The following is a 26,684-nucleotide window of genomic DNA, read 5'->3' on the forward strand; positions in this document are numbered from 1 at the left end:
CCCCCCAATCAATCCTGGCTACGCCCATGTAGGGTACTCTGCACAATGGACATGTATATATAAATTATATATACGAAAAGGTTTTTAGGGCACGGAAGGTGATAAAATTGCTAGCACCTTTGCAAAGCAAAGTAGCATCTGGTGTGGTTTCAGACTGGATGGGGGAACCGTGTCATGTTGAGATTCCTGCATTGCAGGGGGTTGGACTAGATGACCCTCGGAAGCCTCGGGGTCCCTTCGCTGTATCCTGCAGCATGTTCTTCACACAGCATTAGCGGATTTGTTGGATACTGGGTTTTTGTTGTTGTTGTTCTGTGACACTTTGCCCAACACTGCCACGTTATTGCCGTCTGCATGGCAACCGAAGTGGGACGGAAATAAAATCAGGGTTTCTGTTACAGGGTTTCAACAGGACATTGTGGCATAAGAGCTGGCTGGAGATTAAGCATAAGGCTATCGTATGGTTACTCGCCACAGTGGCTACGTTCTAACCCCACTGTCAGAGGCAATATGCATCTGAATGTCGTTTCCTGGGAATTGCAGGTGGACAGAATATTGTTATACTCAGGTCCTGTTCCGGGTTTCCCACAGGTATCTCGTTGCCCACTGTGAGTCTAGGATGCTGGGCCAATGGGCTACTGGCCTGATCCAATGCCCTTTTAAAATGTGTTGGGGATTACAGTGGTACCTCAGGTTAAGAACTTAATTTGTTCTGGAGGTCTGTTCTTAACCTGAAACTGTTCTTAACCGGAAACACCACTTTAGCTAATGGGGCCTCCTGCTGCCTCTGCGCCGCCGCTGCACGATTTCTGTTCTCATCCTGAAGCAAAGTTCTTAATTCAAGGTAATATTTCTGGGTTAGCGGAGTCTGTAACCTGAAGTGCCTGTAACCCGAGGTACCACTGTATTGGGTTGTTCTTGCTTTTGTTTTCATTATGCATTTTATGGTTTTATATTGTGTTTTTATCTTGTGAACCTCCCTAAGACCTGCAAGTTTAGGGCAGTATACAAATTTAATAAGTCGTCGTTGTCATCATCGTAATCCAGAAGGCTCTTCTAATATTCTTATGAAGCAATTTGAACACCCCGAAATTTTTGTAGAGACAGACAGTACTGAAAGCAGTGTTGTGTATGACCACCCTCACAGCGTCGCGAGCACAATAAAAAAGAGCCCATAGCTGCAGCCTAAAAAAAAGCACTGGAATCTACTGAAATTCCTACGAAAGGTGCTACAGAAGCTCCAGCTCAAAAAGAGCAGGGGTGGAAAGTCTGTTTCAACCTGAGTGCCACATTCCCATCTCGGCAACCTTCAGAGGACCAGATGTTTGTTGGAGATGGGACAAGAGGCAAAAGCCGACCCCCCTGGAATCCAGAATGTGGTATCTGGGGCTCTCCTTGATCTAATAACGTGAACAGATTTACTCACCAGTAGAGCATGCCAGCCTACACCTTGGCACCTGGTGGCTTGGATCAGCAGCTGAATCACAGCCTATGTCTAAATGAAAACCAGGACTCTCATGATTTTAGGCTTATGATGCCGGCTTTTGTTAATGGCCGTGGAAAAAGATTGGTGCTAAAAAATTCAGATTAGCCACGCTGAGAATCACACTAGTTTGTTCATTGTTGTTGTTGTTTACTTGTTTAGTCGTGTCCAACTCTCCGTGACCCCATGGACCAGAGCACGCCAGTCACTTTTGTCTTCCACTGCCTCCCACAGTTTGGTCAGACTCATGTTGGTAGATTTGAGAACACTTTCCAACCATCTCATCCTCTGTCGTCCCCTTCTCCTTGTGCCCTCCATCTTTCCCAACATCAGGGTCTTTTCCAGGGAGTCTTCTCTTCTCATGAGCTGGCCAAAGTAATTCATGTACAGTAATTCAATAAATGGTCCTTGAGAGCAGGTGTTTGTGAAGAGCGGTTTCTAAGAAGTGACTTAAGTCCTGTTGTTCATTCCTGGCTTCCTCAGTCAACTTAGGGTTTCCGGACTGACATCAGTTTTAAGCCTCGGGGCTATAGGAAGCTATTAAATAACAGGAATAGCAGGAAACTAATGCGGAAGCTACTAGCCAGTGGGTACTGATTAAAACAATTGGCTATGGAGTCCTTGCCTGTGAGTCATCCAAATAAGCATGTCGCAGCACTGCCTCAGCATCTCCTAAGACGACTAAGATGAAGGAATTGATGGGGATGCTCATCAAATTCACCAAACAGTGGGGTAGCTAATGCTATAGAAGACAGGACTGGGATTCAATATGACCTTAACAGGTTGGAGAACTGGGCCAAAACTAACAAAATGAATTTCAGTAGGGACAAATGTGAGTTTCTACACTTAGGCAGGAAGAACCAGTGATACAAACATAAGATGGGGGGCACTTGGCTTGCCAGTAGTACATGAGTCAATTGTGTGATGCAACAGCAAAAATAAAAAAGCTAATGCTATTCTAAGCTGCATCAGCAGTAGTGTCTTGACCAAGGGAAGTCATAGTACCACTCTATTCTGCCCTGGTCATATCACACCTGGAGTACTATCCAGTACGATCCGGTTCTGGGCACCACAATTTAAGAAAGATATTAACAAGACGGAATGTGTGTAGAGGAGGGCAACCAAAATGATAAAGGTTCTGGAAACTAGCTTTATGAGGAATAGTTGAGGGAGTTTAGCCTGGAAAAGAGGAGACTGAGAGGAGATATGATAGCCATCTTCAAATATCTCAAGGGCTGTCATATGGAAGAGGGAACATGCATGTTTTCTCTTGCTCCAGAGGATAGGACTCAAACCAATGACTTCAAATTACAGGAAAGGGGATTCTGACAGAATATCAGCAAGAACGTTCTGCCAGTAAGAGCTGCGGACTTCCTCAGAAGGTGGTGGGCTCTCCTTCCTTGCAGGTTTTAAAGTAGAGATTGGCTGGCCATCTGTCATGGATGCTTTCGTTGAGATTCCTAAATTGCAGGAGGTTGGACTAGATGACCCCTGGTGTCCCTTCCGACTCTACAATTCTGATTCTATAAATTCTCTTATGTGTTTGTACCTGAAATTTTCATTGAACATGCAGGTTTATCTACCAGCCAAAGACTATTGATCTCAGAGAATGAATTAAATACAAGTTCTGTACCTTGCTAACTTTTAGTATGGCTTCCTAAGAATTTGCTACTCCTGTATGTGGTTCAAACCCAAGTCAGGCTTAGTTTAGTGGAATTTCTTTCCAGGACTCCACGTTTACATGGTCCTGGTAATCCACAATTTGGTTTACCTTAATATGCATACTCAAATGTTTCATCAGGCATGATGTAGCAAATATTGCATACCTTATTACTGAATAGAGCTTTAAAATATTTAACTCATAAGAGAGGGTATACACATATAAAGTAGCTACAATCCTTTGTTTATTCTTAAGGCATTCATCTATATTTTTGCATTTCTTTCAAGAGGATGCTTTGCCTAAATTTTTAGTTTCAAAAGGTATCTGATACTTAAGAACATGTCAGGTGAGTTATAAAGATACTAATATTTAAAACACACCCTTTAATTCCACTAGAAGCAGAGTATAAACAAAGAGTTTCCATTGACAAATTAACGAAACTAATTCATGCCAATAGTGAGGAAGATAACTTGAGAGTCTTTTGTGCAGATCCATTCACCTTGTTTGCAAATAATGAGCCATTGGTTAAGTGTTTCCTGAGAGACGTAAGTAATTCTGGTCAGATAGACTTATGGCATAAATATATTTTTTAAATGTATAGAAAAGTTTTCTCTTTTAATAAAAATAAAACTTTCCTGGTGTTAGGAAAGTAATCTGTCCCTTTGAGAAAAGTATTTTATATTAACACAGAAGACTGTTTTTTAGTCTCCCCTGGACAACAGAACTGTTTTGAATAAAACCAGTTTAATTTGAATATTGCCTCCAGTTTATCAGAACTCAGTAGATCTCAACCTTTGCCATTACTGCCAGTAGCTTGACTGAAAGCCACATGAGGGCGCCCAATTGAAAGGGATTGAGTTTTTGTGTGTGAGAGACCTGATAACTAAAGAACCAGATTAGACCCTATGCAACAGAAGCACATAACAATCTCCCCCCTCCTGTTGCTGCTGCATAAAGAAAAACAGTCACAGGGGGATATATTTGGGAATAACTGCATAATCCTTTCTCTCCTAACCATTTCCCCATTACAAATCATTTCCCTGCCGGCTGTTTCAACACTTTCTGGCTCTGGAGAAAAGAGAACAGCGCTATCAGATTGGTTTTTCACTTATTTCTTTTTCCAAAACTTGTATCTTGTACCATCATTGCCAATCTGCATTCCCAGGGCACCCCTGCCACTTGTGTATCCCTTGTAGAACAAAACTATTATGTCTCAAATGCATCGTCGCTCTTTGTTTCCTTCCACACCAGCAGCAGAGCAAGCCGATTGGGCGCCTGGGGCGACGCATGTGCCCTATGCCCAGGGGCAGGGTGAGTCGGGGCAGGATGCTCCATGGGGCCTTTGAGGAGTCTGCCTGCTTCCTCCCACTCAGCCACCCTACAGCTGAGGGGGAGGCGGCAGGCGGACCGTTTGGGGCAGAGTGGAGCCTGCAGGCACCCAAGCCACCGTGTCACGCCCAGGAGAGACGCGTGGCTCGGGTGCGCTGCATGCCCAGCCCAGCATTTTGTCACCCCCCTCAGTGGTGACACCCAGGGCAGCCCGCCCCCACCACACCCCCTTCCTCTGCCCCTGTTCCACACCCCAACCATTTAACTGCAGACTGATTTGTGGTCCTTTCCATGGCTGCCTGGCTACCTCCATTGTCTTTTCCTGATAAACCTCTTAAGATCTTTGGCCCATCCGTGGATTGGTTAAGAAGGCTGGATGTGTGCATTATCGCTGTGACGCACAGTTATCTCTCTCTCCCTCTTTTGGAAAAAGAAAGAAACTGACAAGACATTGTACACATGAAATTGACAAGCATGCTTGCCTTCTGTGTGAGGCAATTGCTTTGTGCTGCTAATGGCCAAGGTGATTTACAGTGCAGTCCTAATCCTGATTACTCAGAAATAAGTCCTATTGAAGTCAATGGGACTTACTCCCAGGTAAGTGGGGTCAGGTGTGCAGCAGTGGCTCAGTTGGAGGATGGTCAGGTGAGCACCAGCAGCCCACCACAATTGTCTACTTCCTTCTGTAGTGTAACAACAGCCAGAAGGCCAAAGCTTCATGGTTCCTGCTTTTAAAAAAAATACTTGCTTAAAAAAGAAGAAGACAAAGCTGCCATTCTTTGCCTGGATAACTACAGAAATATATTCTAGTGGCATTTTCTGCTGGGGAAAATGGAGAACAACTACTAAAGCACAGACATGCAGTTAACATCTTGTGACTTTCAGACACGCGCAAACTTGAGTGACCTCACAACTTTCTTCAAAGTTTATTTATCCAGCGTGGAGGGAGAAAGCTATTGAGTTTCTGCCAGGCTGATATTATGCCACAGACCTCTGCATCAAAGCTGACCTTGGATGACTCTACAAGATTATTTGTGATATTCATGAAGGACCTGGTGCCATAGTTCCATCTGTGACAAAAAAATAAATGCTTTCCAGAAGGGTAGCTGTCTTCATCTGTTGCAGCAAAAACAGCCAAGTGTCTTGGGCACCTTAAGACTACAGACCATTTCAGTGTTGCTCTGAGTTGCAGGCAGAGGTATACCTAGGCTCCCTTGTGAGGAGCTGAATCGGCGCCTCCAAAACCAGGAGACACCATGGACCAGAAACTCACTCACACTTCTAATAGCACCAGCTGAGGGGAAGGCTGCTGCGATGGCCCACGCTGGCAACCGGATTCTGCTGCCAAGGCAGAGGAACCTGTGCGCCTTGCCCAACTGGCCCAAGCAGCCCTGGAGTAGCCCAGGGAGCACACAGACGGGCAGACAGGCTCCTAGCCACTTAGAGCAAGAGTGGAAAGGCACAATTTTTGCACCAACACCCCCACAACGCTTGGGCCTGCACCCTAGGTATGCCCCTGGTTGCAGGTCTATATATGCACATGGTTTGGGGCATAGATTGTAAACAGTGAGGTCAGAGGAAAATGAAATGCAGAGATAAAGAGCCACCAATAATTACAGTATATAATCAGCAGTGGTCATGCACAAAATGGTAGGCACCCAAATTCATGTCCTCATATAATCCTCCTTGATCAGAAATTTCATATTGCAGTCTCATATTGCAGGCCTAAGACAGCACCAGGTAGATGATACCTTATATGGTACCAATCTTGCTACCATGCTTCAGGGAGAAAGTTTAATAGAAGGCTGTTTATTGCTGAGGGGAAAAGCTGAGCTGGAAAAATCAATTTTCTCACAAGTATATCTCAGTAGCATTGAACCCCACTTAGGTGACAGTTTTATATATATATCCAATTAAAATAATTTCACCAAAGTTGGAAGATATTCACCCCACTCCAATATTCCAAAACGTTCTTCATAATAACTTCATAACAGCTTAAATGAAAACCACACATGCAAGTTGCAGGAGGGGGGAAATCCACTGGAAAGAAAATGTGACAGAGTTCTTTACATTCCTTGTAAGTAAGGAAAACGTAGCAGAACCAAGTTTTGCATCCTTGTGATGTTTTCTCCAGGGCTCTGCTGCTATGAGCAGACAGGTGCTGTCCCTAAATCTAATTGAGGGCAAAGAACATACAGTTGAAAATTCTCTCAGAGGAGAAGCAGGAAACACCAGCTGCTTTTTAATTTTAAAGTAAATTATAACTAATTGAAATACTTTATTGTCACTTGTACAACTTGTATACAGTGAGATTACACGCTCAGCTCTCTTAGTCTTAATTCCCCTTGTTTACTGACACACACTCCATGTCTCATGATGTATCATGCCCATTTGCCTTTCACCTGTGATGAGACTGTCTTCTATATCTGCCACCCACTTTTCACAGGCCTGCCCAGTTACTAGCCAATTAATATTAGTTTATTCTTGACATTTACATGAGTTTATTGGAATAACAGCTGAACTGTCAAATCATGTTTAAAATGCAAATCCTTTTAATTACAAGCTGAATTACAGCCCTTGCTCTTTCTGACAAAACCCTTGTTCATTTCTATAGTTATTCATTTCCATGCACTGTAATTTAATTCACTCAATAACTTTTAATCTAAACGTCGGTTGTAGGAAAACAGAAACACCTCCTTCCTTCCCAGAGCAGGTTAACAGGATCAACTTGTACAGTTTTCAGAATAATTTTCTTTCGTATTAACATAGGTCTGTCTGCAGAGGACAATTTTACTCTTAAGAATTCTAATGATATTAATCAAGGGAATTAAAATGGAAATTGCTACTGGAAAGCGAATGTGACCTTTTGGCAAGCAGACGCTACAAACTGCTCTCTATTTGTACAAAGAATTAATAGAGGAAGTTGATCCTTGCTTGATGGGGAACCACTGAAAATCCTGACGTTCACATACAGTCCTAAGCTGCCATTTGTCCTATTTGGGGGGGGGGAAACATAAAAGACAAACATATGGAAAAAAACCAGTTATGGAACATTACAGTACATAAAGGATATATAGGTAGCCTTCAGATAAGAATGCAGGTTTGAAATTCATGCTTCTCTTGTTGTCCACCATGGCTTCTGGGTGGGTTGAATATCGAGCACATATGAATATTTAACCAGTGAAGTAGTTCTGTGGGATGCCTTTCACACCCAGTCCTGTTATCTGCCAGAGAACAAGAAATAAGTCACAGATTGCTAGCTAAGGCACTTAGAGGGGGTGCTGTAAGTGTCACCGCAGGCTGCATCCCAAACTTTCTAAACTGGGAGTAAAAGAGAGAGTTTGTGTGTCTGTGTGTTTGTGCAGGCTGGTGGGAGAGGGGGCTGGGGAGTAGTCCATCACCAGGACATGATTTCATCATCTGATCTGTCACTGCATGCACTGATCCGTAGCTTGGCCTATCCATTCGTGCCACATTTGGCAGGCAGATATGAATCACCAGTCACTGCTTAGAGCAGGAGGTTCTTAGGAAATAGGAAAATGTGTTATAAGAAAAAAAACCTGCTCCTTTTTCCCTTATGGGGTACCCAAGAGCCAGTAAAGAGTCCTTATGTAGGTTCCCTATTGGTAGGAAAAAATAACAGAGGCCATCCAGAGAATATTGAGAAGCAAAGCAGCTAGTAAGCCTGACCTTTATTAAACTGTTGCAACAGGGTGCTCACTTCCCCCCCCCCATGCAGGAGGGAGGAGGAACCCAGAACAATGGTGTGCAAGCCCTTATATAGACCTGTAGCTCAAGGCCATCCCCCTGAAACATCATACATACATCACAGAAGGAGGAGGTCAACAGCAGAGGAGGCGGTCTACAGCAGAAATTCTGTCTGCCAGATACCTGATAATGGTCACTGATTGCATTTTCTGGGCAGTCTCGCCATTCTTTTGTGATGGTAAATACTCAGTTCCTGAATCTCGTATGCATATTGATAGTGTGCTCAGCTTAACAGATACTTGCCAGACTGTATTAGAAAAGGGAGGTGTAAGCCCCTACAGTCCAAAGACAATTAGAAAGCTTTTTCGATTTCCTTCCTCCTTGCAGAGAAATATTTGAGGTCAATTGGGGAGAGTCAATATGGTTTCAGGACTGTTTTCGTGTACTGTTTCAGACATGTGGCTTATATATTTATGTATGTGTCTGCCTGGTACATTTATCAACATCTTAGACCTTATAATTCTCATAACAATGGCAAACTGCTAGAGCATCAGCTGCTCCATTGGGTTCACCTAGGCCTCAGGCTATGTACAGGTGAACTGCCAAGGCCTTGTTAGTGTGCATGCGTGCGCGCACACACACACGTACGTGTCATAGCAGCAGTGAGCAGTCTGGAGTCTGGAGCCCAGACAAAGTGGCTATTAGAAGCTCATCTAGGATGCTAGATATTCCTGGAGACAGGAAGGCAACTGTGCACAACTACAGAAAATTAGACAGAGCACAGAAGAAAAGGACAGAGTCCCGATTCCTTCTGAGTGAACCATCAACACAAATGCCTCAGAAATTATGAAAATTCAAGCCACACCATGTTGACTATCATAAACTGTGCTGGGCCAGGAGAAGGGGATTTCAACACCCGCCTTTCTGTAATTTTACAAACTAATTTTACATTATTCACATTCTGCTGAATGAATGTTATGCTTGGTTCATTTTACAAAGCTCAAATTGTTTACCTTGAAAATTTCCCCAGCCTGGGGTTCCTTGGCTAACGCATCGCTATCCAGTCCATCGTAGGCCGAAGTGACATACATTTCTGAATAGTCTTTCCCTCCAAAGCAACAAGAAGTGATCCTGGAAGCAGGCATCTTGACAGTCTGAATTCTTTTTCCTGCGTGAAAGTAGTTGAAAGGACAACCAAAACAAAAGTATGGGGTGGGGGGGAGAGACATAACAAGTCAATTGTTACTCAATGCCGACCACCTACTTCCTCATTATGCTAAATGTGTAGAATGCAGGTATATGTCCATTTTTTATTTAATTAAAAAATGGGTCGAGGAGCTCTGATTTTTACTGGAACCCTAAAATCCCTGCCCTCACTGACAGTGATTGGAAAACACACAAACAAACAAAACACACATGCATGGCTGGTATTCTGAGGCATATATCAAACATTCAAATAGTTTGCATAGGGTGCTGAGGTTTAAAAGGGACAGCCACATGGTTAGCCCAAATAGCACTCATTTTAGCTGTTTTGTGATATCAGTAATATTGTGATATCCAATATCTCTTGATAAACCAAAGAGTGTATAACTCAGGAGCAATTCACTCATTATGCTTTAGCATGGACATACAGCATACATGTTTAAAGAGTGAACATACAAGAGACACAACTATGTTTTTGAAATCCCTGTACACTGGTATGAAATAGTTTTTTATGTGCAGGTGACAGGTATTGGCCATTTGTTAGGGTTCACTGTTGGGTGACATCCTTTAAAAAAACAACGTATATTTGCCTCTCATCGTCTGTAGACTCGTCTTGACTCAGCTCACTCCAGCAGAAGGTGAACTAATGACCCCAAATCGGCAGAGAATCTCCCTTGCGTTTAATCCAGACAAGTATTTCCAGACATTTAATGATGCCTGTAAATATTTAAAGAGGTCACTAAACTGGAGTTAGTCAAATAAAAGTGCTCCATTTGTGATCTCTTCTATCTCTACCTCCCCCCCCCCGCCCTTTGGGGATCAAAAATGCAGAGTCCTCATTAATCGTTTACCTGCTTCAGGGTCAATGCGGATCACTCGTCCACCATCAATACAGGCCACCCAGAGTTTCCCTTCTATATCGATGCACATCCCATCAGGCATCGCCTCCTCTTTCTCCAGCTTGTAAACAGGCCTGCAACTGCAACAATCTGCATAAAGAATAAGGCAATCAGCATTCAAGTGCTTATTTTTATGCAGACTGTACTGTCTGTTGTGCTTTTCAAATTTTCCACATTTTAGAAACAAGGCAAATTGCAAAAAAAAGTTATGGGGCTTGCTTGGGGTATGTGGGTGTGTGCATGCGCGCACACTCAATTTCACAGTGAGTACTGGCCAAGTGTTTGAATGCCTGTGGTCCTGCTCCCAGCCTTGAACGGCATGTTCAATGATCAGGGACATTCCGTTTCAGAGGTCCAGAGAGCCCTCAGCCACTTCCATATTTTGAGGGCCCTAAGGCATAATAAAAACTTAAAAATGATGGCACACAAGAACAAAATAGGGCGTGCACAAAAGGAGTGAGACATCATTAAATATGACAAAATATCAGTGAACAACAACAACAAAAATGTTTTGGTTTTAACCAAATCACATCTCTCATTTGCTTAAAGCTGAGAGCATGTCATATTTCCGTCAGCTGCAGATAGGAACAAGTTGAGACGAGAATCAAATGCCAAAAAATTTGATTTTCATGCTGAGTTGGATTTTAAGACACTACCACATCCTTAGCACTTCACTGTTGCTTCCCAGGGCCAAAAACAGATGTGTGTGTTTATGAGAAATAAACATCTGTCTGTTCAATATATAGTTGTTTTCTGTTATTAAGTAAAGAAAAATGCCATATGTGACAATATGGCATATAATCGAAAGAAAAGGAACAGTTTGTAATAGGGGTGACTGAAGTTGCACCCTCCTCCAGAGTTTGGACTCCAACCAGCATAGCCAATCGTCAGGGATGATGGGAGTTGTAGTCCAACAATATCTGCAAGGCTTCACATTGGCTACCCCAAAGGATAGGGTTGCCTACCAATCTACTACCAAGTATTTCTTTAGCTGTTGCAATAAACAGTTTGAAGAAGAATGTTACCAATCATTCCTGTTCGCATGTCATAGTCGAAGGCTTGCACGGCATAAGCCAGGCTATCGATGTAAAAGAAGGTCCTGTGATCGAGTGACCAGTCCAGCCCATTGGAGATGTCCACCTTCTCTAACTGCTTCACGACACCACAATCAGGGAAGAGAGTATAAAGAGCCCCCTGCTGCCTTGCTCTGACTCCAGGTGCTGTCTCTTCGGCCATGGTACCTAGGGGGTGGTCAGCAGAGGCACAGGTCAGGTAATTCTCTTTAAAATGCACAAATAGCACTGATCCCACCCAAAGGTCAATCACTTGACTAGTCCCACAACACCACCTGTCTAATGACCTCCTAGCTTTCCTAGCAGCCTTTAGTGAGGAAGAGTGTAATCCTACGTTTGCTCAGGTGTAAGTCTCATTGTGTACGATGGGACTCAATCAAGTGTGTTGAAGATTGCAGCCATATATATATATATATATACACACACACACACACACACACACATATATATATATATATATATCGTATTTTTCGCTCTATAAGACGCACCAGACCACAAGACACACCCAGTTTTGGGAGGAGAAAAACAAGAAAAAAAATATTCTGAATCCCAGAAGCCAGAACAGCAAGAGGGATTGCTGCACAGCGAAAGCAGCGATCCCTCTTGCTGTTCTGGCTTCTGGGATAGCTGCGCAGCCTGCATTCACTCCATAAGACGCACACACATTTCCCCTTACTTTTTAGGAGGGAAAAAGTGAGTCTTATAGAGCAAAAAATACGGTATATTTAAGCCCTTGACACACATCATACATCATGCAATGGAAGCGGCTCCATTTCATGAATCACCAACCTCACAGTGCCCTCAGCCAGCTCCCCGCCTACCAGTCTTCTTACTTACTGATATTCCAAGAGGTTAAGTAGCTTAAATCTATTAATTTCAGAGCATCTCATCTGAGCATGGCTAACGTTGGATTTCTAGCCTTTACTATGAACATTAAAATTTACATCAAACAATTAAAAAATAAAAAAACCCCGCCAATTTAGCTGAGACAAAAGATACGCTCCCTGGTCTTTTATTTTTAATTAGCTACTTTCTAGACCTGTGTTGAAAGGTTGAATTATAGTAACACATCATGTGTTTTAGTTAAAGCGTAAGCAGTTCCACATTTGCAATTTTAAAAACAAACAAACCTGAGGAATACTATTTTACTTTTAAACTTTGATCAGAAAATGATTTTTCATTCTCATTAGCAGTTTGAAAAGATGTTTACTGCCTCTATATTTCAGTCACTTGTCCAGTTGCCTCTGAAGAATAGAAAAACTGATGCACCTCTTCTGATAGTCTGGGATGGTTTTACTGGTAAATGGATAATCGTTTGGCTCTTTTAGTATACTGAAATTGGCTCTAATAAAAATTAATATGGAGACTGTCATTAAAATGCAGGGAATTGTTACGTAAACCTCAATTATTTGAAAGTCATTACATTTACATTCATGATCTCTCTCCATAAATGAGTGGAAGTAACCCTATATAAATAGGCCAAAATCCACAGGAGGCCAGTACTTTTTATTTGGCTCAACCAAAAATAGTTAATAATAATAATAATAATAATAATTTATTATTTATACCCCACCCATCTGGCTGAGTTTCCCCAGCCACTCTGGGCGGCTTCCAATCAAGTGTTAAAAACAATACAGCATTAAATATTAAAAACTTCCCTAAACAAGTTAGCAAGCTTTCAACTTCTCAGACTGGATACTACTCTGTTGTTTATTTTACATATATATTATGGATATTATCATACTTCTAATTCAATTTTTTTTTGCTGCTTGGGCAATTTTGATTGTTGCCATCAAGAATTTGCATACTTGGGTGTAATCCTGGTCATTATACTGTATGCAGAATTGACTATTATTGTTATTTCTTAAATTTGTATACCACCCTATGTCTACCCTGCTACTATAGTACTACTATAATGCAATATTTTAGAGACCATTATTGTATACACAAATGTATTAATATAGAAACAGATATACAACAATTCCTCGAGAAAAATGGGCTGAAAAAGATTTCGCAGGAAAGTAAGACAATTTTGAACCAGGAGATATCAGCACAGGAAATAGAAGATGCCATTCAAAATATGACGTTGGGCAAATCACCTGGACCGGATGGACTGACTTCCAAATATTACAAAGTTTTGAAGGAAGGGCTTATACAACCTTTGAAGGAAGTCTGCAACGAGATCATGGAGGGGAGGAAGGCACCCGATACGTGGAGAGAGGCCTATATTACACTTATACCAAAGACAGAGACTGAAAAGACCCAACTTAAGAACTACCGACCCATCTCGTTACTAAATGTGGATTACAAAATCTTTGCTGATGTTTTAGCAAAGAGACTGAAAAGAGTTTTGATGGAGGAGATTCATGGGGACCAAGCGGGCTTTCTCCCGAAAAGGCATTTGTCGGACAATGTAAGGAATATAATTGACATTTTGGAGAAGTTGGAAGTGAACATAAATACTAAGGCTGTTTTGATATTTGGGGACGCCGAGAAAGCCTTTGACAACATTTCTTGGAGCTTTATGTTGAAGAACCTCCGGGGAATGGGGGTAGGCCAAGGGTTTGAGAATGGTATAGGTGCAATTTATTCTGAACAGAAAGCAAAATTAATTGTAAATAATGTGGTTACAGAAGAGTTCAAGATTGAAAAAGGGACACGACAGGGGTGCCCTATCTCCCCACTACTTTTTATATCGGTCCTGGAGGTTTTGCTTAATATGATTAGGAGGGACCAGTTGGTTAAAGGGATTCAGGTCGGAGCTAAACAATACAAACTGAGAGCATTTGCAGATGACCTAGTACTTACATTGCAAGAGCCAGAAGCTAGTACGAAAAGAGTTTTGGAAATAATCCAAGAGTTTGGTCAATTGGCAGGATTTAAATTGAATAAGTCAAAAACAAAGGTATTGGAGAAAAATCTAACACAGGTTGAAAAAGAAAGGTTTCAGAATGAGACAGGGTTGACTGTGGTTAAAAAAGTGAAATACTTGGGTATAAACATGACAGCTAAGAATGTGAATTTATTTAAAGATAATTATGAAAAAACTTGGACAGAAGTGAAAAAAGACTTGGAGATTTGGTCAAATTTAAAGCTTTCCTTGTTAGGTCGAATTGCAGTCATAAAGATGAATGTATTGCCAAGAATGTTGTTTTTGTTTCAAGCATTGCAAATAATGGATAAAATGGACTGTTTCAAGAAGTGGCAAAAAGACATATCTAAATTTGTCTGGCAGGGCAAAAAGCCCAGAATTAAATTTAAGATATTAACGGACTCAAAGGAAAGAGGGGGGTTTGCCCTGCCAGACTTCAAACTGTACTATGAAGCGGCAGCTTTCTGCTGGCTGAAAGAATGGCTGCTTCTTGAAAACACAGACATTTTGGATTTGGAAGGTTTTAACAATATTTTTGGGTGGCATGCATATCTGTGGTATGACAAGGTTAAAGCACATAAAAGTTTTAAAAACCATATTGTCAGAAAAGCACTATTAAATGTCTGGGTCAGATATAAAGACTTGCTGGAAAACAAAACTCCAAGGTGGCTATCGCCAATGGAAGCAAAGGCTGTTAAAAAGTCTAATATGGAGTCAAAGTGGCCAAGATACTGGGAAATCTTGGAAAAGGAAGGGGACAAATGGAGATTGCAGAATTTTGAGAAATTAAAAGGGAAGGTGAGAGATTGGTTGCATTATCATCAAATAAATGAAGTGTTTAAAATGGACAGTAAAATTGGCTTCCAGGTGGAAAAATCAAAATTGGAGACAGAACTGTTAGAACCCAGTACTAGAAATTTGTCAAAAATGTATAATTTGCTGCTGAAATGGAATACACAGGATGAAACAGTTAAGTCAAGTATGATTAAATGGGCTCAGGACATTGGTCATAACATCATGTTTGCTGACTGGGAAAAGTTGTGGACCACCGGGATGAAATTTACGGCATGTAATGCCTTAAGAGAAAATATTATGAAAATGATCTATAGGTGGTACATAACCCCAGTCAAGCTTGCAAAGATTTACCATTTGCCTGACAATAAATGTTGGAAATGTAAAGAAAAGGAAGGTACATTCTTTCACCTTTGGTGGACGTGCCCGAAGATTAAGGCATTCTGGGAAATGATCTATAATGAACTTAAAAAGGTATTTAAATATACTTTCACCAAGAAACCAGAGGCCTTTCTCTTGGGTATTGTCGGCCAAGGGGTGTTAAAGACAGATACAACTTTCTTTATGTATGCTACAACAGCAGCTAGAATACTCATTGCAAAGTACTGGAAGACGTAAGATCTACCCACACTGGAAGAATGGCAGATGAAGGTGATAGACTACATGGGTTTGGCAGAAATGACGAGCAGAATCCGAAACCAGGGAAGAGAAACAGCGCAAGAAGAATGGAAAAAATTCAAGGACTATTTAAAGAAATATCATAAAGTTAATGAAAGCTAGAATGATGATGGATTGAAAGTAAATGGTTACTATTAGTAATGGTTAAGACAAGGAGAATAAGGGAGGTTAGCTTAAATTTAAATTAAAATAAGGGAAGATTTGCTGAGTAATTGATAAGAATTTGGAATACAGAAAAGGGAGGCATGAGGAAGTCGGGGAAGGAAGGTATAAGAAATTAGGATATGAAATGGTACATGTTTTTTGTTTTGTTTTTGTTTTTGTATGTTTATGTATGTTATGTTTATATGGAAAAAATTTTGAATAAAAATATTTTAAAAAAAAATAGATTAATCAGTTTCATGAATTTTTAGACACATTCCAACTCATTAGGGCTATCTAAACTGAGCTCAGCATACAATTGCATTCAGATCAAATATATACCTGCATAAAAAGAACCCCTTGGGTCTACTTTTCCATCATTGAATCGGTTGTTTGGTTTATCCTGTTCCACTTCAGAAATATCAGTGACTACTTGATCTTCCCAGTTCAAGAAAGCAAACTTTCTTCCTAAAGCGATCACGTAGCCACCACACTTGCGAAGGGCTACTGAGCCAACACGAGCGTCTGCAGGCAGGGAAAGAACGGACAAGTTTACAAACCAGGGCAAAATACACTGAGCACCCTTGATGAAGAAGTGCTCCCATGCAGAAATGAAGCCTGTTTGGGGAATAGTCACTGTGGGCCTCTCCAGAAGCTTTGGGCCACAATTCCCATCTCTGCAGCCAGCATGTGATTGGAGACAATGGAGCAATAAACTCAAACTATATTAAGTGTCCATTCCACAAATCCCCTTCCAGACTTGGGTTGGTTTTCGTTTTGGCATGGCAAGTCTGCAACATGTCATGGTCGCAATAACTCTGCATTAGTGATGGATTTGTACCACTCCAGTAGTTGTTATGCTTCCCCTGTGTTATTGCATTATTGCTATTTGCAGGAGCACTCTGGCACTGTTGCACAATGGGACTTGAGGAAGTTACGTTTCTGAGCACAATTCAAAGTGTTGGTGCTGACCTTTAAAGCCCTAAATGGCCTCAGCCCAGTATACCTCAAGGAGCGTTTCCACCCCCATCTTTCAGCCCGGACACTGAGGTCCAGCTCTGAGGGCCTTCTGGCGGTTCCCTCACTGTGAGAAACAAGGTTACAGGGACCAGGCAGAGGGCCTTCTCGGTAGTGGCGCCCTCCCTGTGGAACACCCTCCCATCCGATGTCAAGGAAATAAACAACCATTTGACTTTTAGAACCATTTGTGGCAAAGAAAACAGACCGTGTACATGCTATAAAGCACATTCTTGCCCTCAGAGAATTCTGGGCACTGTAGTTCGTTAAATGTTGCTGGGAATTGTAACTTTGCAAGCGGTAAAGGCAGCCCTGTTTAGGGAAGTTTTTAATGTTTGATGTTTTATCATGTTTTTAATATTCTGTTGGGAAACACCCAGAGTGACTGGGGAAACCCAGACAGATGGGCGGAGTATAAATAATAAATTATTATCATTATTATTACTACAAGATGTGCACTGACTGGAAACAAAATGGTAGGCTGCCTACCCAAAACATTTGCAGGCACACACGGTATTGAGAGCATATAATTGTCCTAATACCATCATGAGCACAATGCAAAATAAAGAGGCTGCATTACCCCACCCCCACTCCAGGGCTTTCGTGCTTATAGCACAAGGCCAAAGCAAGCCTACTTAACCCCTTTTCCATCTCTCTGATGAAATCTATTCCGCCATCCAAATGGGGTTTTTTTTTTGGGGGGGGGGAGGGTTGTCCTACTTCTGTTGTGCTACAGCACAAGAGTGCCCCTTCAGAGGGCAATAATGTGGTAACACTGAGGAAAGATCGCAAAACAACCTGGGTCTGAAGGGGGCCTGCATCTGCCTCGCTCTCACAAACCTTGGCTGAGAAAGTCATGCCTCAGGAGTTGATTCTTCAAAGCCAAAACAATTCCACAAAATAAAAGGAAAAACACTATTTCCTTACCCACAGACACACACTGAACTTCGTTGGTGACTGAGTTCCAGCGGCAAACTTTCTGTGAATTGATGTCTACGTATACAAGGGAATTCTCCCTTTCTTCCCATGTAGGGCACTCCCCCATCCTGTTCTTCTGCTTCACAACAGTCTCGATTTTAATAGAAGACATGATGACCTGTGGCAAAGAAAACAGACCGTGTACATGCTATAAAGCACATTCTTGCCCTCAGAGAATTCTGGGCACTGTAGTTCGTTAAATGTTGCTGGGAATTGTAACTTTGCAAGCGGTAAACTATAGTGCCCAGAATTCTTTTAGGGAAAGATATTCTCTCTCATATATATGAATATATAATATATTCAAATACTGTGGTTTGCGTCTCCCTTTCTTGTTTCTGTACACGATTAAAAACTAATCCTAAAAGTAATCAAACTAATTTAGATATTCATTTCGAAATGAAATAGGGTATTATGCTGATTTAAAGCACTTACCAGCAAGGACGAGTGTCACCCGAGAATTCTCCGCTAAAGGCAGTTTTATTTCTTGCTCAAACAGGAAAGGTTGCAGCAAGAGATCAAAGAAGGCGGACAGAGGTTGAACCCTGATCTCTGTTTACATACAGCTTTTCATAAAATCATAGAACTGTAGAGTTGGACGGGACCATGAGGATCATCTAATTCAATCCCCTGCAATGCAGGAATCTTTTGCCCAAAGTGGGGACTCAGACATTTTATATTCATACAGATTAGACATGCAAGACACCCAGCGATAAAGCCTTACTCCCAGCTTAACCACAAAGACGGATGTTTCCAACCTCAGCTAGCTAGGCATTTTCCTGTTTATACCCATGTTTTAAAGGTCCTGCCCTTGCACGCTCTTAAAACTTTCCTTTACACACCCCTTGTGTCTTGCACTTTCTCTTTCCCTGTCTTAAGCTTGCATTTCAGCATGATTACAAAGAGGATACATGATTATGGTGTCAACCTGCAACAAGATGGTGTTAGTCCTGCTTCAGTTATAACAAAGATGGAGGTGGTCATGCTTTGGTTACAACACTAGTGAGTTATGAGAATGATCTTTGTCAATGACGCTAACAAATGTTTTGTTATGAAAAGCTTAAATTAAATAGAATGAAAAAATGCTAAAACTGATAAACAAATGAGGGTTTTTTCAAATAAGATATGCTGTTGAAGCCTTAGATTAGCAGTACCCGGAGGTCCAGCGGTCCGCCAACCCCGTGGCCAGAGGGGAAAAACAATTCCAGAGACTTCTTGGTCAGAGAAAAGAGATTTATTGCAAATCTGTGCACAGAGACAGTCAGCAGAATATAGTTTCTGAAATCTGACTGTGTTGTTACCATGTTCAGCAAGCATTTTTATACCTGAAAGCATTCACCCTCCTCCCATACCTCCCCCCCAATATTTGCTGGCTAAGGCTGCTAGCTAAGCACTTCCTCTGCTGGTTAAGCATTTTCTCTGCTCAGTAAGCACCCCCTCCCACCTTCTTGTACACGTGTCTTTCTTTTGCTAGCTAAGCATTCCCTTCGTATCTCTTCTTATCTTGCATTACTTAAAGCAGAAGCAAAGCAGGAAACATCTTGCTAGTGGTTTTTAGTTGACAGCAGTTTTTGGCTAGGCAGGAAACGACCTTCTGACCTGTAGCTAGCATCAGCAGTTTCAGATAGCTGGTTAGACAGGAAACGGTCTCCTGACCTGTCTGATTTAGGCTTTGCAAATAACTGCATTTTTGAGTTTGAGCTTGTGTAGCCATCCTAGCAGAGTGCCGGAATTTACTATGTGTAGATAATATTAATGATTAACCGTTCCCCTCTCCCTTCACTCCCTCCTCTTCTTCTGAACAACCTAATACTTAGGTTCGTTCTGGGGTATGGGCCTATACTCCCTCATCACAGCGATGACTGTGGGTCCTAGCTTCCGTGACAGGAGTCTTTGCATCATTTGCGGCAAGCATTGCAATAAGCAGGGGATACAGAGGCAAAGAAGCAAAAGGATTAATAGCGGTCCTGCTAATAATACTATAACATTCCTGAGCCAACTGCCATCAGGCAGCCAGGAATACAACCAACCCCATGCATCACTCCCTGTGGCTTTCAGCGGGTTCCTGGCTAACATTGTTTCCATGTGATCAATGGTGACTGAAATATTATCTAGGACATATCTATTTTATTGCTGAAGGGCCCACTGATACTCGTGCTCTATCAGCTGCCTTGCTTTTTGGGAGGTTGTGTCCCACCTCTCTGAGGAGGAGCCTATTATCTTAACCAATTTTCCCACCTGTCCTTGTGGATGCTTAATACTCTCATGATTTCCTCCCAACATACTGTATCCGAAAGGGGCTTCTCCCTCTACATATATTAACATATACCCACAGGAATATATATATCCACCCTTGCAGAGGCCTGACACACGGAGTGACCATATCAAAGAGTTCTGGCCCCAATATCAAAAGTCCTGGCGGTGCCTCAGAATTTGCTGGGAAAAAAAAAAGTCTCTACGTTGGGGACGCTGCCCGCGGGCGTCCCTCCCATCCACTTGTCCAACCGTCTGGCGCTCTTCTGGAGATGGTTATCTTCTGTCCCTTTGCTAGGGTCAGGGCTCTGGTGAGCGCTGTTATTTATGCCAGCCGGGCCGACGTTCCAGGCGGGAGTGGCTGCACTTCGATCACTTGGTCTTCCAAGGCTACCACTGCATAGCCTGCTTTTCGCTGTCCAGCCTTAACAAAGCTGCTTCCATCCACAAACCATGAAGGCCAGTGGGGGTTTGCTTCATCTTTGAGGTCAGGCCTGCTAAAATATTCTTCATCATCTTTGCTTGGGAGAGGAAATAGGTACCCTTCATGTCAAGCAGAGCTGGGACTGCATGCGGGGTCACACAAACAGTGTCTTGGCCAAAAGTAAATTTGTCTGCTTTGTTCAGTAGGGTGGCTACTGCCACAACTGCTCTCATGCACGGCGGTAAGCCTTGTTCTGTAGGCATCAGGCGCTCAGATAGGTATGCCACTGGCTGTTGCCAGCTTCCCAATTTTGGCACAAAACGCCTTTCGCTGTCCCTTGGTCCTCATCCACGAATAGAGTAAAGGGTTTCTCAGGGTTTGGGATGCCAAGCGCTGGGGCTTGCTGTAGTGCCCTCTTCAAATCCACGAAGGCTTGCTGTTGTTCTGTGTTTCAAACAAAGGGGTCTCTCTCAGTTCCTCTGGTTGACTCATGTAGAGGCTTGGCAATGATGCTGTAATTAAATATCCATATCCTACAAAATCCTGCAGACCCCAGAAAGCCACAGAGTTCTCTGCAGTTCTTTGGCTCTGGTATCAGGATAATAGCCTGCTTCCTTTCTTCACTGGTAACAAAAGGGTGTTCCACTGTGATTGGCATTGCCTCAAGATCCTATGTTGGAGCAGTCGCTCTAGATGCACCTACACTCCTTCAGTCGCCCTTCGTGGGATGGGATACTTATTTACTGCAACAGGATTGACAAATGGCTTGGGCTTCACAATTATTGGTGGGATATTCTTTGCCATTCCTGGGGGGTTCACTTGTTCCAGAATACTGGCGGGGATGGGTCCCTCCTCTTCTTTTATTATCATGAGGCGCCAGTACTCCCTCAGGGGTGCCTCCACAACCAGTTCCCCAAGTGACATAGTGGACAATGTGGCTTCTCCCGATGGCTTAAAAGTAATTTGGGCTTGCAACTTTACCAACAAATCTCTTCCTAATAATAGAATAGGGCATTCTCTCTTCCAGTGCCCTTCCTGTCGGCAGATGGCGCACTGATTCCTTCCAAGACGGCTTCGCCCTCCTCCCCGGGCACTTCCTCTTTCCTGAGGGGTGGGTGTGGTAGCCTGTAATGCCGTCAACTTCCTTGTTTGATACTTCTTTTTTTTTTTTTTTTTTTTTCCTCTGGGCTTCCTCATCTCTCTGATTGTAAGTGGTTTGAGCTATTTCCAACATCTATTCCAGCCCATGGCCGATGCACCCCTCATGCTTTTGGATTTTTTCTTTTGGCGAATATCGGACGCTGCCTGAGCTACAAAGGCAGCCTTTATAATGGGGCGTTGGCAATATCATCTGGGTTCTCCTCAAAGGTAGGGTTCTAATTTCTCCAATTGCACACATCAGCACTTGAAAAAGGCACATGTTGGACTGTATAAGTGCATGGTGGTGCTTCCCCACCCTGTCCTGGGGGGCTGGTGGGTCATACACTCTGCATAGAGGCATCATTGCAGTCCCACCCTTTTTCTGTGCCTTATGGGACTTATGGAGGGACACCCTGGTTGCTGCTAACAAATGGGAACTAACATCCACTTCTTTCACATAGGGTTGTACATACTGTTGCAATCTCAATTGTCTGATACTGTGTCCACATTTTTCCTTTCTTTGCTAACTCAATTAGTCCCTTCATAAACTCCTCATCATCCTCTTCCTCTTTGCTCTCTAATTCATCAACCTTGGAGGGTTCAGGCTGAGGGCCGGCTCCTCCCTGGTCCTGGGGCCCTGGGCCTGGGGGATTCGCTAGAGGGGCAGCTGGTGGAGCATAGGGTGGCGGCGGTTTAATGACTTCCCCCCTCCTCATCTTCTGGGTCTGGTATCACCGGGGGCTTTTCTGCCTTCCCTGCCGGTCGAACTGTACAGATTGTATTTCGTGGGGCGTCGCCTTGGCAGGCTTTCAACCACGGTGGATTCTTTTCTACATTGGTTTTCCAAGTAGAAATATAAGGGATCTGGTCTGGGTGGACGTTCAAGATATTTTGATATAGTGGGCTGATTAGTTGCAAATCAAAGCTCCCCTCCGAGGGCCAGTTAGTTTGTTGGGGCCAATCAACTTCACACAATGTCCTCATCCTCTGTCTTCTCAATTTGAACCCCCAATCATCATGCTTTGTGGCCGCTTTCCAGTTCTTTAAAAAAGATTCCAGAGGACTACATTGGCTTGCCCCAGACCCCATTTTTTTTTTTCTTTTTCAGATACCCCGCACCTAATGGGCTGTAAATTCTTTCACACTCCACGCACTACAGATTGTGACCTGCCGAGGTCGCCCTGGCAGAAAATGCACAACCCTGCAATCGCTCGGCCAAGGGGACGCTAAGCCCCGACCCACACTTGACAACAATTCAGTCACTGGGGTATCCGACATGCAACATATAACATACAAATCACACCATTATAATTTCAACATGCAACACACAAAACACACCAATACAATTTCCCCTCTGTTTCCCTTTTACCCAACCTTACTGGCGGCACTCTACTGCTCACAGCCAGGGGAAGCTGATCAGGCTTCCTACCACGCCCTTTCCCTTGGGCTTACCTGTTCCGCTGCGGACCCCTCCTTCGGCCGTCCTCTTTTCTCTCCCGACTGGGTGTCTCGGCTCAGGCACAGCGTGGCGATCTCCCCCTACAAACTGGCAGGGTGCGCGCTGGAGATTGCGAGCCCTGGTCCTGGTTGCTCACCCGGTCGAGTCTGGCCCCTCGGTCCACCTTTCGTGGGGTGGGGACCCATCCCGGACGAGCCCCCAAAACTGAAGCCTTAGATTAGCAGTACCCGGAGGTCCAGCGGTCCGCCAACCCCGTGGCCAGAGGGGAAAAACAATTCCAGAGACTTCTTGGTCAGAGAAAAGAGATTTATTGCAAATCTGTGCACAGAGACAGTCAGCAGAATATAGTTTCTGAAATCTGACTGTGTTGTTACCATGTTCAGCAAGCATTTTTATACCTGAAAGCATTCACCCTCCTCCCATACCTCCCCCCCAATATTTGCTGGCTAAGGCTGCTAGCTAAGCACTTCCTCTGCTGGTTAAGCATTTTCTCTGCTCAGTAAGCACCCCCTCCCACCTTCTTGTACACGTGTCTTTCTTTTGCTAGCTAAGCATTCCCTTCGTATCTCTTCTTATCTTGCATTACTTAAAGCAGAAGCAAAGCAGGAAACATCTTGCTAGTGGTTTTTAGTTGACAGCAGTTTTTGGCTAGGCAGGAAACGACCTTCTGACCTGTAGCTAGCATCAGCAGTTTCAGATAGCTGGTTAGACAGGAAACGGTCTCCTGACCTGTCTGATTTAGGCTTTGCAAATAACTGCATTTTTGAGTTTGAGCTTGTGTAGCCATCCTAGCAGAGTGCCGGAATTTACTATGTGTAGATAATATTAATGATTAACCGTTCCCCTCTCCCTTCACTGTTATTTATTTTATAGAGATTCCAGATATTATATTTTTTAAAAAATATTAAAAATGGTATTAAAAATTCCCCCCGTCCTCCCTGGCACACCCTTCCACCTCACAAACACTCACATTCTCTCTCTCTCTCTCTCTCTCTCTCTCTCTCTCTCTCTCACACACACACACACACACATACACACACACACACACACACAAATTCACATAGACACAGTCATTGCATAGCTGTTCAGCCATGAGTTGGACAATAAGGTTCCATAGGATATGCTGGGGCAGGTAGGGAGATTAACAACATGGGAACGGCTATATTGGGTGGTTCAGGAGCCCTGGAGGCCTCCAACATCACTCCTGATGCAGCCCCAAAACTGACTGCTGTCCCTGAGCTGCTTTGCAACATGGGATGGGAATATTACTATTCCCACCCACTGGCCAGTTGATGGCTGATCCACTGGCAGTGGAGGGAGGTGGGCAGGACTTGACTTGGCTGCTCATAGCCCACCTGTGTCCTAATTTTTATTTTATTTTTTGCACTGTGTGCTTTTGAGCACCTTATTTTCAATCCATGTCCTTGTGAAATGGTAATTTCCATGCCAAATCAGCAAACAAGGATTGCATCACAGACACCTGACTGCCACATTCTGTTATATTTTTTTATCTTCCTTCAGTTAGGCAAGAACTGATGGGGATGCAGGTACCCTAGTACCTCAGTGTAGAATAGTAGCCTGAGATTAGCAATTACCCGTGTGCAGAATAACGTTGCTTTTCTCAATGCCTGCGGATGGCCTTGGCTTGGAAAAGAGAATGCCAATATATTCTTGGAGAACCTCCTAGTGCCTTTCAAGCAACAGGAAAGGCAAGAAGCAGTGAATTAAGGTATCGAGCTATGAAGGAAACCCAAAAACAATGTTCAGCACATGACCGTGTTCTTGCTCAACCCCTGCTTAAATCGAAGCAGCTCCTTAAACTGACTCATTGTGTTCTGACACCTGCACTCCCAAGTTTACTATAGATACATGAATTTTTAAAATGGCCAGCCTACTCAAATCAACTTAAAATATAATTAAAAAGATGCAACAGCTGATCTTATCTGCGCTTGGAAGTCTGCTGATAGCGTTTTAGAGTGAGTCAGCAGTCACATGAATCCAGAGGCATGACATAACTCCAGAGGCTTTTCACAATAGCCTGTTCCATAATGCCAGCCATGGAATACAGCTGAGCAGTCCACAAGTGAATAACATTTTCCTGAAGGGAAACATTGGCTGAGGTGGGCTTCAGAAGGGAGGTGAAGGCCTCAAGGAGATCACTAAGCATTCACAGTTAGCCCAGTTGGCATGTCATGGTAAACCATGGTTGATGGGTTACTGTAAATGTGCCAAAACTGCTTGCAGTTCCTTCCCACTAACACATAACAAACTATGATCCAAATTATGTCCAAATAGAGGCTTGGGGTTTGTTCTGCTCAAACAAACCACAATTAATGAGCCTCAGCTACACACCTTAGCCATAGAGTGAAACAAACCATGATGCCCAGTTTCTATTTATACTTTTCAAGTTTATACATTTAATTAGATTTACAATCAATTTAACATTTCAAAGTTTGACTTCCTTCACCCTCTTTCTGCAGTTCCTTAAATTTATTTTTTAACATTTTCTGCATATCCAAATTCATTTAATCTGCTCATTTAATTATCTACTTTAAATATATACTCTCATAAAACTGCAGGTTATTACAATAACTCTGCTAATGTTTTTATCTGTTTGCAATTTATCTGTAAATATTCAAGAAACCATTTCCATTCGTTTATAAAAAGTTTGTTACCTTGATTTCTTATTCTTCTGTTAAGTTTCGCCATTTTTGCATATGTGGTTTGTTTCTCTGACATGCCAACAGGGAAGAGCAAAGTAGACAAGACTGGCTTATTCATAGTAAACCATGGTTTATTGTGACATGTAAAGGTCAACTATTCGTTTTGATTTCTCACCAGGCATTCAGACACACACACAGACCCACATAACTCTGGTGGCAATCTGGACCCATCAGGAAGAAACTTTTTAATGTGTTGAGTACTCAGGGTTGCAATCCTGAAACCTGGATGTGCCTCTTTTAAAACTCATGATGCAATGGAAGAAAATACAACCATGTGCCCACTCAATCGCTTTGACCAGCGGAAATAGCACTTCCAAAGGTGTCACATAATACCCGTTCCGCATTTGTAAGAACTTGATCATTTACTGTGGCAGCGTATACCCTTTGGAACTCCCTGCCTATTGAGATTAAGCAGGCGCCTTCACTGTACTCTTTTCCCCTGGCGCCTGCTAAAAACATTCCTGTTTAGACAAGCCTACCCAGATGCTTAGAAAATTGAGATAATTTAAATCTGCTTTAGTATTTTAACTTTTGCGTGTTATATCTTTTGTAAACCACTTTGGGTTTTTTGTTTTTTCAATTAAGCGGTGTATAAATTTTATGAAACAGAATAAACAAATAAACAAACAAATACAGTGGTACCTCGGGTTACAGACGCTTCAGGTTACATACGCTTCAGGTTACAGATTCCGCTAACCCAAAAATAGTGCTTCAGGTTAAGAACTTTGCTTCAGGATAAGAACAGAAATTGTGGAGGCCCCATTAGCTAAAGTGGTGCTTCAGGTTAAGAACAGTTCAGGTTAAGAACGGACCTCCGGAACAAATTAAGTACTTAACCTGAGGTACTACTGAATC

At 42.8% G+C, this 26,684-nt stretch overlaps 1 protein-coding gene across 2 annotated transcripts; it reads right to left on the minus strand.

Moving 5' to 3' along the window:
* Positions 1-7,508: 7,508 nt before the first annotated feature.
* LOC128411725 (regucalcin-like) lies at positions 7,509-18,451 on the minus strand. 2 transcript variants are annotated; one of them, XM_053384087.1, is made up of 7 exons: positions 18,266-18,451; positions 17,783-17,951; positions 16,181-16,363; positions 11,308-11,523; positions 10,235-10,372; positions 9,194-9,348; positions 7,509-7,696 (listed from the first exon to the last, which is right to left on the minus strand). In XM_053384087.1, the coding sequence occupies exons 2-7, from the start codon at positions 17,943-17,945 to the stop codon at positions 7,646-7,648; spliced, it is 906 nt and encodes a 301-aa protein (XP_053240062.1). In that variant the 5' UTR covers positions 17,946-17,951; positions 18,266-18,451; the 3' UTR covers positions 7,509-7,645. The 2 variants fall into 2 exon arrangements, with proteins under 2 accessions (XP_053240062.1, XP_053240060.1); XM_053384085.1 differs by lacking the exon at positions 18,266-18,451 and having other exon boundaries at positions 17,783-18,020.
* Positions 18,452-26,684: the final 8,233 nt, after the last annotated feature.

Source organism: Podarcis raffonei, chromosome 4 (assembly GCF_027172205.1).
Source record: "Podarcis raffonei isolate rPodRaf1 chromosome 4, rPodRaf1.pri, whole genome shotgun sequence".
In the NCBI taxonomy this organism is placed as follows: domain Eukaryota; kingdom Metazoa; phylum Chordata; class Lepidosauria; order Squamata; family Lacertidae; genus Podarcis; species Podarcis raffonei.